This window comes from Zingiber officinale, chromosome 4B, assembly GCF_018446385.1.
Source record: "Zingiber officinale cultivar Zhangliang chromosome 4B, Zo_v1.1, whole genome shotgun sequence".
Lineage (NCBI taxonomy): Eukaryota > Viridiplantae > Streptophyta > Magnoliopsida > Zingiberales > Zingiberaceae > Zingiber > Zingiber officinale.
This window is the reverse complement of record NC_055993.1, coordinates 107507471-107523156: the sequence shown is the minus strand read 5'-3', so window position 1 is coordinate 107523156 and position 15686 is coordinate 107507471. Positions and strand designations below refer to the sequence as shown.

General features: G+C 41.0%; 3 protein-coding genes across 7 annotated transcripts; 1 reads left to right on the top strand and 2 right to left on the bottom strand.

Moving 5' to 3' along the window:
• Positions 1 to 6127: 6127 nt before the first annotated feature.
• On the bottom strand, positions 6128 to 6869 carry LOC121975955 (18.1 kDa class I heat shock protein-like). Its single transcript, XM_042527898.1, has one exon. It carries the CDS (start codon positions 6773 to 6775, stop codon positions 6305 to 6307), a length of 471 nt encoding a protein of 156 aa, XP_042383832.1. The 5' UTR covers positions 6776 to 6869; the 3' UTR covers positions 6128 to 6304.
• A 421-nt stretch (positions 6870 to 7290) lies between these two features.
• On the top strand, positions 7291 to 8060 carry LOC121975956 (16.9 kDa class I heat shock protein 2-like). Its single transcript, XM_042527899.1, has one exon. The coding sequence runs from the start codon at positions 7374 to 7376 to the stop codon at positions 7842 to 7844; it is 471 nt and encodes a 156-aa protein (XP_042383833.1). The 5' UTR covers positions 7291 to 7373; the 3' UTR covers positions 7845 to 8060.
• A 32-nt stretch (positions 8061 to 8092) lies between these two features.
• On the bottom strand, positions 8093 to 14113 carry LOC121975954 (pentatricopeptide repeat-containing protein At5g24830-like). Of its 5 annotated transcripts, none has more exons than XR_006110491.1 (8): positions 13393 to 14113; positions 13174 to 13313; positions 12828 to 13028; positions 10798 to 12329; positions 9989 to 10640; positions 9810 to 9957; positions 8368 to 8473; positions 8093 to 8279 (listed from the first exon to the last, which is right to left on the bottom strand). XR_006110491.1 is itself a non-coding variant. In XM_042527896.1 (5 exons), the coding sequence occupies exons 1-5, from the start codon at positions 13591 to 13593 to the stop codon at positions 10621 to 10623; spliced, it is 2094 nt and encodes a 697-aa protein (XP_042383830.1). In that variant the 5' UTR covers positions 13594 to 14113; the 3' UTR covers positions 9251 to 10620. The 5 variants fall into 5 exon arrangements, 1 of the variants encoding a protein (XP_042383830.1); XR_006110492.1 differs by having other exon boundaries at positions 9810 to 9974; positions 10448 to 10640; XR_006110490.1 differs by having other exon boundaries at positions 9810 to 10640.
• Between the last annotated feature and the right edge of the window lie 1573 nt (positions 14114 to 15686).

Below are 15686 nucleotides of genomic sequence, written 5' to 3'. Positions count from 1 at the left end.
TTTAGGACCATAATCTTAGGGCTAAATGTACATGACTTGTACACAAGCTTTCCCTATGATCCTTAATTTCTTGAATTAGGGTCATCTAGGTACAAGGACTATGCACCTTGATCCTAACTCATGATCCTAATATCTCACACACATCTAAGGTGTATCAAACCACACTCAAGTCAATTTGATGTGAGATATGGATTAAGGTCAACTTAGGCTAAGTTCTCATGCATTTTCTAAACACCAATTTGATCTCAATATCAAATTATATGTTTGTCCTTAAATCAATTTCATTGATTATAATGCAAGAGATGATGACATGGAATATAGTTTGAAAACTTAAATAAAGCATGACATATAAACTAGCCTAAGCATTATCATGACATTTCAAATGATAATAAAACTAAACATGATGTCATGACATGTGAGGGCAAACAATCATGTCAAGATTTAGCATAAATAAATATACCTAGATTACCTATCTAAGTATCCTTAACCACTTTGCTAACCTAAAATTTAACCCTTGATTGCCCTAAAATGCCAAAATCCTAATTTTGACACTTCTTGAACTCTAGATTAATTCATGCCACTTAAAGATCAAATCTATCCTCAAAACTTGGCATGTTTCATTTTTCCTCGAGAGTTCTCTAGATTTTCCCAAATTGTGCCAATTAAAATCATTCTTTTCCATAATGGCACATTTTACTCTTCCAAGGAGTAAATGATAATTCCATTTCATTTTCAAAGATTCACAAAACCTTGAAAATGCTCCTTGAGTGTCAATTTCCTCAAAGTTGGGTTAACTACCCTTCTTATTGGAGTTGACACTCTCTAACCCATTTATGGGGTAGAGAAGATGCTCCTAGGAACCCAATACCTATTTGAGCTCATTGGGTTCACTAAATATTCACTAGGGATGACTTCCCTAGCAACCCTCCTAATGACCCTCTTAGGCTTTGAAGCCTTGGTCATTTGGGTCTCATCAAGGTCAACTATAGGGGTGACTCCCCTTGTAACCTTGGTAATGGTCTTCCTAGCCCTAGGTTTTGTTCCATAATCGAATGAAACATTATGATAAGTGGGCTTGACCAACTGGGACTTAGGTTTGTGACCCAAACCTTTCTTGTCCTTGGACTTGGGTTTTTGACCCCTAGACCCTAGAGTCAAATCCTTAAGAGCCTTTTCTAGAGAGTCAAGTCTTGACCTCAAGACTTGATTTTCTTTCTCTAATACCTCAAGTTTTGATTTATCATTTTTCTTTGAGGTATTCCTAGGCATGTGTCTAGATGATTTGGGATTTCTATCTAGATTTTCCTTAGCCTTAGATGAGTTAATTCTAGGGTTAGCATTTCTAGAATTGTTCTTATCTAGGCTAACATGCTTGGCTCCTAAGCACATGTATCGATTTCTAGTGTTAACATGCTTATCATTATTGACAATGGCAATAAGACTACTAGCATGCATCCTACTAGAATTGCAAGAATGAACCTTAGAGGATACCTTAGGGTTTGCCTTCGCTTCCCCTTTACACGTGCTTGGTCTTTTGTCCTTGTGAGATTGCCTCCCCCTTGGACATTGACTCCTATAGTGTCCCCATTGCTTGCATTGGAAGCACACCACGTGCTCCTTGCCCTTGCGTTTTGGGATCCGACTTCCTTGATCTTTGGCGCCGGTGGAGTCTTCTTAGTCTTCTTTGGACATTTACTTTTGTAATGTCCAAATTCCCTACACTCAAAACACATTATATGCAATTTACTTGAACTTAAGGTGTTTGAGTTACCTAGGGTCGAGGATGGATGGATGCTCTCTTCTTCATCCCTCCCGGAGGTAGAAGCTTCTTTTTCGTGCTCCGATCTTGAAGAAGAACTCACCTCCTCTTCTTCTTTAGATGTTGAGTAGCCCTCAACTTCTAATTCCTCACCTCCACGATGTGAACTACTTGGCTCACTAGGCTCCTCTTCATGGCTTGAAGTGGGGCTCTCCTCATGGAGTTTGGCCAAGTTGTTCCACAACTCCTTGGCATTATTGTATCCACCTATCCTACACAACACATCATTAGGTAAAGAGAATTCAATGATTTTCGTTACCTCATCATTGATGGTTGATTGGTGGATTTGCTCCTTCGTCCACTCCTTCTTCTTGATAGGTTTTCCTTCCTCATCCATCGGAGGGGAAAACCCTTCTTGTACACAAAACCAATTTAACATATTAGTCCTAAGAAAATACATCATCCTTACCTTCCAATATGTGAAGTTGTCGTGAGACTCGTAGAAGGGTTGAATGGTGACATCTTCTCCATAGAGATCAATCTCTAGCCCGTGCTCCCCCGGGTGTTGATCCGTCGAAGAGCAACCTGGCTCTGATACCACTTGTTAGGATCTCTTCGTACGCGGCTAGAGAGGGGGGTGTGAATAGCCGCCCCAAATCGCTCGTTTCTTCCTACAATTCGTTAGCGCAGCAGAAAAATAAACTAGAAACGAAAGGAAGAATATCAAACCTTAACACAGCGATGTACGAGGTTCGGAGATAATGCTCCTACTCCTCGGCGTGTTCGTAAGGTGGACGAACCCAATCAATCCGTCGGTGGATGAGTCCCCGGAAAATCGGCTAATAAAAACTCCTTCTGGGTGGAGAAACCTCGCCACACTTGTTTGCAACAGCAAACAGGAGTACAAGTACAAAGAATAAGCAAGAAATACAATAAGAATACACAAGCACTCTACCAATCTTGCTTTCTCGTCGACTGGAGTCCGGATGAAACAGCAGCTTCAAAAACCCTAACAGCAGCAGCTGTTCCAATCGGGGAAGCTCACGCGAAGCTTTCGGAAGGAACTCAAACAGAGCTCTTATCGCAGCCCACAAATCTTCAGCAGAAGAGAAGAAAGAAAGGAGAGAAAGCACATAAGATGCCCTCGATCCTTTATACCTGTGAAGAAGAAACAGCGAAGAAACTAGCCGTTGCGTCGCAACGGCTAGAACCCTGATCGGTCTGTGGACCGATCAGGGAAGAAGCCTTCGCTTCTGTTCCGTCCCTGGACCGATCAGGAACCTCCGATCGGTCGTGGGGACCGATCAGGCTAATCGGTCCCCGCATCGATCGAAAGCTTTCACGCAGAGTTGCCCAACTCTCAGGAATCTGATCGGTCCCGGACCGATCCCACCTCGTGGTAGCGTCCCTGATCGGTCCCGGACCGATCAGGCTCAAGCTGATCGGTCCCCGGACCGATCAGAACCCACGTAACCATGATCACCTTCTATTTGTCATCCGATCGGTCACCGATCGATCGATACACAACGATCACTGGATCGGTCGCAGACCGATCCGAGTTTGGTTTTGCCCAAACCAAGTCCCAAACCTTCCAAACCAATATCCGTCAACCTTGACCTATTGGTACATCATGCTTAGCATCCGGCCACCCTTGACCTGCTAAGACTCCCCACCCAGTGTCCGGTCAATCCTTTGACCCACTTGACTTTCCTCTCGTCAAGTATCCGGTCCCCCATGACCTACTTGGACTTCCCATCACCAGATGTCCGATCACCCTTGATCCATCTGGATTTTCCCTTGCCCGGCTTCACTCACCAGGACTTTCACCTAGCTTCACTCACTAGGGTTTTCACACTGTCTAACATCCCAGTTAGGACTTTCTCACTGCCTGGCTTCACTCACCAGGACTTTCCAACTGCCTAACATCCCAGTTAGGACTTTCCCACTGCCTGGCTTCACTCACCAGGACTTTCCACCTGCCTAACATCCCAGTTAGGACTTTCCCACTGCCTGGCTTCACTCACCAGGACTTTCCACTTGCCTAACATCCCAGTTAGGACTTTCCCTCGTGCCAAGCTCCCTGCTTGGACTTCTCCGTGCCAAGTCTCCATACTTGGACTTTTCGCGTGCCAAGCTCCCTGCTTGGACTTTTCCAGTGCCAAGTCTCCATACTTGGACTCTTCGCGTGCCAAGCTCCCTACTTGGACTTTTCCAGTGCCAAGTCTCCATACTTGGACTTTTTCCCGAATCAGGTCAACCTTGACCTACGGTTGCACCAATAATCTCCCAACCATCTATTCTTGTCTCACATCAAGAATAGAACTCTCTCACGAGTGTCAAACATCAACATGCAACTCAACTAGGTCAACCTTGACCTAAGGTTGCACCGACAATCTTCCCAAGTCAAACATCAAAATACAACTCGAGTCAAGTCACCTCGAGTCAGGTCAACCAGGTCAACCTTGACCTAAGGTTGCACCAACACCCGGAACCCTTCTAGGTGCTCAAATTAGGACTATAAATACAACCCTGATATTAGTAGTTCAGAACAATACTTATAAATGATTTTCTTTCTGTTCTACTACTTTGTTTATGAGCTGTCAACGTTGTAAGAGACTACTCCGTCCAAAGGAGATTTTTAGTGAACTTTAATTGTCTTAGATTAGCAATCCTCTGATTGCAAACCAAGTAAATCTTTTTGTGTCTCTTTTTTTAATTAACTAGTTTCTAAATTCTTTTATACAAATGTTTGTCTTAATTAAGCTATAAGATCGAGAAAGATATTTATCTAATTTTTTTGTGCAGGAAAATTATACCCCCCCCTCTTGTCGGCCGCCAAGGACCAACAAATTAGGCCTAAGCCTCCTTCGACTAAACTCGAAAGGAATGCTTGTGATGTGAACGATATTTAAAGCCTTCGTGTATGATCAGATGGTCAACCCTTGGTTGACGAAGTGGTTAAAGCCCGGTCAAGTCAATGTGACTATGACTATGGACACATGATCGAATTGTACGGAACCCAGAAATGGTGACTCACCTCACTAGAGTTCCTCTCAGATTTAGAGACTTGTTGTCGATAGAATTCTACAGCCCTAGTGGATTGGTTCCACCTTTCTCAATTCTAAGACACTCAGCCGAGCGAATTATCTCAATCCTAGGGTTTTGTTCTCTTCGACTCAATGCTCCATTCTATTGGACTGGGAAGACCATCAACTGATCAAATTAGCCTTAACAAATGTTCCAAACTAACATTCTTAGTCATCTGAGAAATTCTCTATCGATCGAATTCTCTTGATCCCTCAAGGGTCACGTGATAACACAACCCGTATGTCGTACTATAGATATATCAAATTATAATTAATTTATCATGCCCTCTCTATACTGTAATATAGGAATGACTCAGAAAATAACGATAGTTGATAGTTCTTATAATTGATTTGTTATTACTTATGATTTTTAATCTGCAACCGGAGGATTTGGATTTGAGTGCTAAGGCTATGAAATGAAATATCGATGCATGTAATAAAATTTAATATCAATTAAAATAGAGGAGATATTTAATCAAACACCTGGGGACATGAGTCAATTAAACCATAAAATATGCAATTTGAAAGATAGAAGGTCAAATTAACATTCAACAATAACCATCTACAGACATAAACTAATGCATAAAGAAATCAACCCAACCAACATATCAACCCAAGCCCGGAAGACGAATTGAACTGCGGGAGAGGAACGAGCTGCCCTCTCCTGTTCTAACCTGAAGAAGAGAGGGAAGAGGGCTGCCGGAGAGTGGAGCGAACTTCCGGAGATGGAGGAAATGGATTTTCCTCTTCTAACCCGAAGAGGTGAGTGGAAGAGGCTGTCGGAGGCGAAGAATCTTCCCTTTCCTCTTCTAACCCGAAGAGGAAAGGGAAGAGGGGCTGTGGAAACGCCAAAGAGCTGCCCTCCTCTTCTAACCTGATGAGAAGATGAACTCTGGCTATGCGGCAGCGTCGGTGATGAGGAAGATGGTGGGGCTGCTCGATGGTGGATGGAGAAGCTCCAAAGGGGCTTCCGGAGAGGGGAAGGAAATGACTAAGCCGGAGAAACCGTGGCCTGTTCTCTACTTAGAAAAAATCCCGTAGCCTGTTCTCTACTTAGAAAAAATCCCGCAGCTCCTTCAATTTGGTAGTGTACCTTTCACCGATTTCAATGGTTTATATATTTTTTTTTCAGACTTGAGAAAATGTTCTAGCATTGTTCACTAACAGATTTATTTTTTATCTTCAGATTAGTGTCTGTATTTAAGACATCCAGCTAAAAGGCCGGCCTCTTCAAGACAAACAACATGAAAAATCTATTCAGGACGATATCAGTATACCAATATTAACAAACCGCCGACTTATTATTTAACAAGACAACGCTTTTACATCATACAAAAACAGACACAAACAGAGCACACTGCCACCAGTACCAGGGGAACAGACTCCCTTAGCGCACTTGCTTATTTATTTAGGGTTTAGAAAAACATAACCTCGAGTTGTCATTGAATGAAAGCTTCGCTCAGCCGGAGATCTCGATGGACTTCACCTCCGGCTTCTTCACCTCCTCCTTAGGGATCGTCACCGTCAGCACGCCGTTCTCCATGCTCGCCTTCACCTGATCCACCTTGGCGTTCTCCGGAAGGCGGAAGCGGCGCAGGAACTTGCCGCTGCTGCGCTCCACGCGGTGCCACTTGTCCTTCTTCTCCTCTTGTTCCTTGGTGCGCTCGCCGCTGATCTGGAGGACCCGGCCTTCCTCCACCTCCACCTTCACCTCCTCTTTTTTGAGGCCGGGGAGGTCCGCCTGGAACACGTGCGCCTCGGGAGTCTCCTTCCAGTCGATGCGGGTGTTGGCGAAGGCGGAGGTTTCATCGACGAAGCCGGGTTGCCTCTCGGCTAGGGATCGGAAGGCATCGAAGGGGAAGCCTTGGAAAGGATCGAAGACGTCGAGGGAGAAAGGGTCGAAGATGTTGCTGCGCCTCACGATCGACATTACGCGATAGGATTGGAGAATGGATAGCTTGAGCTTGTTGTAGAAGACGATCTCTGCTTTGTTTGATGGTGCTCACAGAGATCGAACGAGGCATTTATAGGACGGAACTGATGGAGCTCGAACCATCCAGAAAGAACTGGAGATGGGCCGTGGGCCATGTTTGATTGCCAGAGCTAAAACGGTGTTTCCTTATTATTTTTTTTTTTTCTTATTCCTACGAATTTTTTTTATAGTAATAAAAAAGAAATATCAAATTACAAAAAAATAATAATAATAATAAACCTTGTTTATTAAATTTGCACCATTATTTCTGAAAATTATGTCGAATAAAGGTTAGAAGCTAGAAGTAGCCAGAAACCACTGGATAATTAATTAATTAATTAATCATGGGCCACCACCCTTTTCTAGTACCATCGTCTACGTTCTAGCTGACCTGGCCCTCTACATGGAACCACATTCCTGTGGAGTCTGGAGAGTTCGAGCTCCATCCGCTCCATCCTATAAATGCCCCGCTCGACATCTGTGATTCATCGTCAAGCAGAAATCGTCTTCCATAACAAGCTCAAGCTACACTTCCTATTCTACTTCCTATTGCGTCATGTCGATCGTGAGGCGCAGCAGCATTTTCGATCCCCTCTCTCTCGACGTCTTCGATCCTTTCCAAGGCTTCCCTTTCGATGCCTTCCGATCCCTAGCCGAGAGGCAACCCGGCTTCGTCGATGAAACCTCCGCCTTCGCCAACACCCGCATCGACTGGAAGGAGACTCCCGAGGCGCACGTGTTCCACGCGGACCTCCCCGGCCTCAAAAAAGAGGAGGTGAAGGTGGAGGTGGAGGAAGGCCGGGTCCTCCAGATCAGCGGCCAGCGCACCAAGGAACAAGAGGAGAAGAAGGACAAGTGGCACCGCGTGGAGCGCAGCAGCGGCAAGTTCCTGCGCCGCTTCCGCCTTCCGGAGAACGCCAAGGTGGATCAGGTGAAGGCGAGCATGGAGAACGGCGTGCTGACGGTGACGATCCCTAAGGAGGAGGTGAAGAAGCCGGAGGTGAAGTCCATCGAGATCTCCGGTTGAGCCAGCTCCGGGTTCATGTGATCCGCATCTATATAAAGTAGCTCTTAACACGTGTGTGTGCCGTACGATGTTTGAATTTCATAATGTTTGTTTATGTACCAGTGTGCTCTCCACTCCGCCTACTCTAATGGCAATTTGTTTTCTGTGTTATAAATAATTATTATTAAAGCACTCCTATGTTGAAATACAAATTTGCCGTGGTTATTATCTTTCTCATTGATTGTGTTGGAACAGTAGAGAATAGCAACTCAGTTCAAAAGAAACTCTGCATCATCAGAAGGAGCTGACAGACTAGTGTTTGCAGTAAAATGAGCATACGTTGAAGAACAAACTAATAACGAATTTTCCAAGAACACAGGTGAAATTTTATAATCGATCGGAATACATTGAAACCGTGCAATGCTCAGGAGTCTGTCTTCGAGTTCAAAATCTCCACTGTTATCACAAGGCAAAGCAAAGCTTAAATTAAAGCTCATAAGGGGTGCAGAATCACAGTGATAGTGTAAGCCTCTTGTATTCGTACCTAGTAAATGAGACTCATTGATCCTTTTCTCATAAGCAATCACTCTGCATCCATAGTTCAATTTCCTGAAGCACATCTTTAAATGGGACTGCAAAATCTTGCCTTGCTGCAAGTTGACAAGTGATTTGTACCAAAGTTCACTTGATAAAACAACATAATAACAAGTAAAACATATTTTAAAAATATAACATGACAGAATTAATCTAATGATAACTAAATTAAAGCATGGATTTAGATTATAATTGATAATGATAAAATAGAATAATTCACTGGAACAACAGAGGAAAAAGTGTGGCTTCCAGTTCAAAGGCCAAATGAACTTGCCACGGATAACAAGAGAGAAAGTATAGCATATTAGAATTGATAAGAGGGCATCTTGAGAAGGGATTAGCCTACAGTTGTGAAATGCAGAAAGAAAGTAGAGTAGCTTTCATTTCAAAGGACATTTGATAACATAAGTATTTCAGATGACAAGAGAGTAAGTATAGCATATTAGAATTGATAAGAGGGTATCTAGAGAAGGGATCGACATACAGTAGTGAAATTGCAGAAAGAAAGTAGAGTGGCTTTCAATTCAAAGGTCATTTGATAACATATCATAAGTATTTCTTGTCACAAGCAAAAAAAGTATAAATTAAAAACTATATTGACATATAACAGCATTATAGCTGTTCTTCCCATAACGTGTAGTGGCTAAAAGGTAATATAAGACCACAGAAGCAATTTATAGTTTGGTTGGTTAAAAGGTCATTTTGTTTAACAAAGTTTTTTGTAACAACCACAGATTTAGATCCTAGGCATATCTAAAACAAGAATAACCAGTAGTGTTCCTATTAGCATGAGCTTACACTAAAGTTAAGATGGAAAAACTTTTCGGTTAGAGTTAGGTTATTTACAAAACTGCCTCAAGTTTTCTCTGGGAAGTCCAGCAATATTCAACAAACCATCAAACAATTTCAGTAGAGTATACTAGCATGTAATGAAAATCAAGAAGATTACTAAGTTTAGATAAGAGTAGAAAGAAGAATCCACTCCGATCTCTTCAAAACAGTGAGTAAGGTTTGAGCTCAATTGAGTCTTTAACTTTACTATCCTATGCATCGTTTTGCAAATAGTAAGCTGCTTAATGGAAACATTCCTATTATTTTTACATTAACTTGTTACATTGTCTACTGAGACAAGAAAGGTGCTCAATCAAAAAATATGATTAATAATAACCTTTCCTATTTTTCCTTGTCATAACAACCCTAATATGTGCAATCATCAGATTGATCTACACAATACAGAAAATATGCATCTTGTTTGTTTCAGGCAGAAATTAGTCTAATCCAATCATGATAACTTAGACAATGCAACGACACAGTACCTCTACAAAAGAATATGCCAGTATAAGGGGCTTATGTGGATGCTTTTTAAAACAATAGATGTGACTGAGATCTCACCTGGGTAGTGTCAAGGAAGAGCTGGCATGTGAGCTTGATGAGTAGGAAAGGTGAGAATGGATTTCCCAGCAAAATAGGTCCAATCCTACTTTTGATAGAGCAAACATGAAAATGTATATGGCTATCCTCTTATTCTTCATCTTCCTTTCTTCTCGTTCCATTAATCTGAAAAATTAAACCTTAAACCTTATAGATTGTCCTACATCACCATCTCACTTTCAGTTGTACTCCCTTGCTCATGCTTTTATAAATTGCCAGTTTGAAATCATTCATTTCCTTACTCTTTCTCTCTCTCTCTCTCTCCTCTAGTGAAAATTGATGGACTATAAAACTAATATCCAGATCCTTTCAGTTGCAACCAACTGATAAAACTAATTTGATCTTGGAGATAATCTTTAGGCTTTATGTCAAATGTATCAAATACTGAGTAATGAAATGTGAGGAAGAGTATATAGAAAAAGAAATCTATAACTCATGAAAAAATCTATGAATTTTTCACTTTGACTGATTAAAGTAACAAATACAAGATCTTACATGAACAATATTTAGTGATTCTCCTTGAACAAACAAACAAATTAAGCATATGCCACCCCTACAACCATCATAGCTCTCATAACTAGAATTGGGAGCATTTTTACCTGTCAATTGCAGAATGAATAATGTACGACTAATCGCAATCTCAGATTCAGAAAAATGTGATAGAGGATATAAATAGATATATAGGGTGAAAGATGCAAATAAATGACGAGTATCAACTGTTGCATATACATATCAACCCCCAACTCCTCATACTTCCCTTTGAAAGCGCTCGTCATAGTTGGCCATACAAACCTACATATAGAAAATGCATTTGTCAAAAAAAAACTCAATGGATATTTGCTCCCAGTAATCAAACTATTGCTTCATAGTAAGGCCAACAGTTAATGATAACCGAATATGTTTTTCCTGGTGAATAAAATAGAGCAAGGAATTAAAAAGACAATCTCACATCTATGCTGCAGAAGTTTATCCATTCGTTCATATACTTGGCTTGCTTCCATGAGATATCCTCCCTTTCGAAGTGCAATAAATAAGGAATTGTACGTAGAATAACGACCCACTAAACCTTTTTCAGTCATTTTCTCATAGAGATCAAGAGCTTCAACCAGCATTCCAGCCTTTGAATACGATTTAATAAGAATATGAAATGGCACATGATCGATGACTATGCCAGATTCCTGTACCTTCTTGAAAACTTGTTGAGCTTCCTGGATTTTTCCCTTTAAACAAAGACATCTAATCAATTCTGTATAACTAATTATATCAGGTTGATACCCTCTGCTCAACATTTCATGGATCAGTTTTCTGGCTAAATGAGTATGACCAATATTGCATGCAGCACTAATAAACAAGTTAAAAGTAACAACATCAGGAACAAGCCCATAATTGAGCATCTCCTTCTTCAGCATTAAAGCATGCTTTAATTTCCCTCCTTTGATTTCAGCGTGGATAAGTGCATTAAATGTGAAGATGTTTGGAGTCACACCTGTCGCAATCATCATATTTTTAACTGAATAAGCATTGGCAATATTGCCAAATTTTCCATAGCCATCGATGATCAGATTCCAAATATGAGGCTCAGGGACTATAGCATGATTTAGCATTTCTCCCAAAATCATTGCGGCCTGTAAGACATCTCCCTGCTGACAAAGACCTCTAACAATTAACCTGTGTGAGATTCTGTCAGCCAAAACAGCAGAAAGAGACATCTTATGGTATACATCACAAGCTTCAGCAACAAACCCACTTTTAAATAGACCACTCATAACAGTATTATAGGTAATCACATCCGGAACAAAACCCTTTTTGAGCATTTCCGAAATATATCTATAAGCAAGTTTCATATTATCCATCAAACAAAATCCATTAACCAAAACATTATATGCAATTTGATCAACTTTGATACCTTTTCTCGATGTTTCAGCCCAAATAATGTGTGCCTGCATTGTATCACCCTTTTTGATGTGTCCATCCATGAGTATTGTTGATGTCACTATATTTGGAGACTCATGCTCCTTTAGTATATTTGTGAGAAGTTTTGTTGCATCATCCAAAAGACCTCTATTGCACAAAGCCTGAACAAGTATATTGCAAGTAACTACATTAGGTCTTACTCCACTCTGTATCATGGAAGAGACAAGATCAAGAGCCCTGTCCACACTATCCCAACAACAATAACCACCAATTAGGGTATTGTATGTAATATGATTAGGAAATACACCCATATTCTTCATAGCATCAAGAAGCCAAGTTGCATTAGATAAGTCACCAGTCTTACAAAGCCCATTAATTAGGAAGTTGTATGTGTGCAGATCTGGAGCAACCCTTTTCATAATTAATGCATTATGGAGCCAAAAGGCAACTAAAACTTTTCCTTCAGTGCACAATGTCCTAATTAATGCACAATCATCAGTTTCAAAACTCATAACATTGCTAATGCCTTCATACAAGTTATCTCTACTGACAATTGTAATGCTTTCCCTGCAAATACATGGGGAAGATTCAGTGTGCATTCAGGTCTTGCTGATATAAAATCATTAAATACAATGATTCACTAGAATAAAGGTGAAATTGTGCATGCATCCCTTATATCTTTCAATGACATTTGAGCATGAAGAAAGATTATAAGAAAAGAATTAAATGAAAAGTGAATAGAAAAAAAAAGCAAACAAGGATGAGGTAAGAAATCTATTAAGATTATAATATGGTATTTTAGTCATACAATTCAAATAAACATCATCAACATGGATTTACTTCCAAATAATGGCATCTACAATAAGATTTATGGATTTAGAAAAGTACGTATGCAATATTAGATTTTGTAATGGAAATACACAATTTCATAAGTTGAAAAAGATACAAATGTAGTTTCCTTGAACAAATGTACCTTTACTCAGTCTAGGATGCTACCATAACATGTGACTTTCATGTAAATTATATGGATACATCATTATAATATTGAACTAAATATTAATCAACCTTAATTTTTTCAGTCTCTCCATAGTATGCACAACTACTGTATCCAGCACATTGAAAACAGCAGGTGGGTCATAATTATGCTTAGAACGATTTTGCTTGCCTCCTTTTGTGATGCATCCTTTAATACTAACTCTGCATGGTTCATCAATTGTCAGTTCATCATCTTGGCTTTCAACAACAGAAAGTGATTGCTCAAAACCCCTACAAGGACAGCACAGAAAAAACACCATAACCAATTAGAAAAGAAACCAAAAAAAAGGGCAACAAATTCGATGCAAAATAAAATACTGTTCTTAAATTATAAGAAACTACACAAAGTAATCATATTGAAAAAAGAAAATGCTACCTCTGGTGATTGAATAAATCAGCTGCCTGTGAGAAGAATCGGGAGACGAAATTACAGGTTTCTTGAACAAGGTGCATATTTCTGAGATCAGAGCAAATTGTCCGAATAGTATGATGGAACTTCTCGCTAGCCACGATCAGCTGAAACAAAGCGACACCAATGAATAAGGTGCGCCATGAAATCACATGAATGGTGCATAAACGAGGGAGAAGTGAATACAAGAGAAGTCGAATAACTAGCCATCACTGGATGGTTGATGAGCTGGCTGTCAAGGAGATGTTGATGGGGTTGTTGACTGGGGGCAAGGTAACCTGGAAGGCAAAATGCAATGAGAAAGCGAGGGGTGTCACACCCGGCCCGAGGTTGACCCGCCGCTAGGCAAGCTTCGCTGGCCGCGAGACAAGCCCTGATCGCGGGCATGCCTCGGATGCAAGGCAGCAGGCGGCGACGGCTGTGCCCAAGGGCACAGAGGCGGCGGTAGTCACGTGCGCGTGAGGATCAGGCGACCAGCTCCAGGGTGCATAAGAACCGGCCGACGGCGCCAAGCTGCGCGGGCGTCCAGCAGCAGCGCTGGGCGCGTGCAGGCATCGATCGGGGATGCGCAGGTGTCAAGCGACGGCGCTGGACTGGTGCATGAGGGAAAAAAGGTCCCTGGCAGCTTGGCTAGCACCTATCTCCGAGCAGCGGCGACGCGCAGGCCTCGCAAGCGTCGTCGGAGGTGCTGCGTGAGCAGGCAGAGAGGCAAGAGGGAGAGGAAACAAGGCCGGGCGCGGCGGCTTGCCCTAGCCCCGGGCGACGGCGCACGTAGACAATAGAGGGTTCGCAGGCGCGACACAGATGAATTCAAAAAGGAGAGACTGCGGTGGCGATCTGCGCACGCACTAGGGCGGCGGCGTCAAGAGAATGAGCGATTCGGAGAGAGAACCTCCCAAACTGGTTAAATCGTAGAGGTATTAAGGGGCGTTTGGTTTAAGGGAATAAGAGTGAGGAATGGGAATGGGAATGGGAATGGGAATCATTGATTGTCATTGTTAATATTTAGATTATAGGAATAAGAATACAAATAAGAGAATAAATCCTTAAAATTGGATAATAATTCATTCTCATGTACCTCCCCTTCAATGAGTCATTACCCTATTTTCATCAATCAAAAATATTCTTGACCTAAACTAAAATTTTCTCCCTTAATATCAAATATCAAAATTTATTTATTTATTTATTCTTCATATCACTTCTCTCTCCTTGTTCTCTCTCATCATATTTTCTCTCTCATCATTTTATCAGACACTTTCTCTCTCCTATCACACTCTCTTTCCTCTTTTTTCTCATTACACTTTCTCTCTCCTCAATCTCTTTCATCACACTCTCTTCCTTCTTTGCCCCCACGAGCTGGATCAGCTGATTAGGTGCCTGCAGCTTGCCAATGAAGTCGTGGGGTCGAAGGTCGCCAGTTGCACTCGGGGATAAAACCCTGGTCTGCTGCGCCAAAAATTCCTTCGACCCCAGTCACCTATCCTGCCTAGCATTAACCGTGATTTACTCCCTCTGGAATCTTGTGGGGTCGGGGCCAGGGGGTCGCTAGGGTGGCGATTCCACCTTTTGTCACACTCTCTTCCTTCTTTTTTTCATCATACTTTCTCTCTCCTTAATCTCTCCCATCACACTCTTTTCTCTTTTTTTTCTCATCACACTTTCGCTCTCATCACACTTTCTCTCTCCTCAATCTCTCTTGTCACACTCCCTCATTTTTTTCCCTCAACACACTTTCTCTCTCATCATAATTTCTCTCTCATCATACTTTCTATCTTCTCAATCTCTCCCATCACACTCACTATTCTCTTTTTTTCTCATCACACTTTCTCTCTCATCATACTTTCTCTCTCCTCAATCTCTCTCATCACACTCTCTGTCTCTCCTTATTTTTTCTCATTACATTTTTTATCTCTTCATCCTCTCCCATCATAATTTCTCTCACATCATATTTTATCTTTCATCTTCTTTTATCATGCTCTCTTCTATCACACTCTTTTCTCATTTTCTCTCATCACACTTTCTCTCCCTTCATTTTTTCTCATCACATTTTCTCTCTCATCACACTTTCTCTCTCGTCATTCTCTTTCATCATATTTTTCTCTCACATTCATCTTTCTCTCACATCTAATTTTTTTCTCTTATTTTCCTTTGAGGGTAAAAAAGAAAATATTGATTTATTCCGATAGAAAGTATGCAATTAACCAAACATTGATTTTAAGAGTGATATCATGCTCATACTCATTCTCATTCCACAATACAATGAATCTCATTCCGATTCTCATTTAATCCAAATCAAATCTATTTTATTATTAATTTTATTTTTTTAAATTAACGTCAAATATTTAATTTAGGATTAATTCATCGAACATTTGCATAGACCATTTTTATTTTATTATGTTAAAAAAAGTATTGTCTGTTAAAGAATATCTCAATCTAAATCTTCTTTTTTTTTAATTATCTTTTTTAGCTGACCAATCCAA

Excerpts from the sequence above, each read along its gene's own strand:
- LOC121975956 (XM_042527899.1), top strand. The coding sequence starts at position 7,374 with ATGTCGATCGTGAGGCGCAGCAGCATTTTCGATCCCCTCTCTCTCGAC.
- LOC121975955 (XM_042527898.1), bottom strand. The coding sequence starts at position 6,775 with ATGTCGATCGTGAGGCGCAGCAACATCTTCGACCCTTTCTCCCTCGAC.
- LOC121975954 (XM_042527896.1), bottom strand. The coding sequence starts at position 13,593 with ATGCCCGCGATCAGGGCTTGTCTCGCGGCCAGCGAAGCTTGCCTAGCG. Across the intron at positions 13,314-13,392 it reads CTAGTTATTCGACTTCTCTT|CTGATCGTGGCTAGCGAGAA; the intron begins GTATTCACTTCT and ends GCTTTGTTTCAG. Across the intron at positions 12,330-12,827 it reads GAGAGACTGAAAAAATTAAG|GGAAAGCATTACAATTGTCA; the intron begins GTTGATTAATAT and ends ATGTATTTGCAG.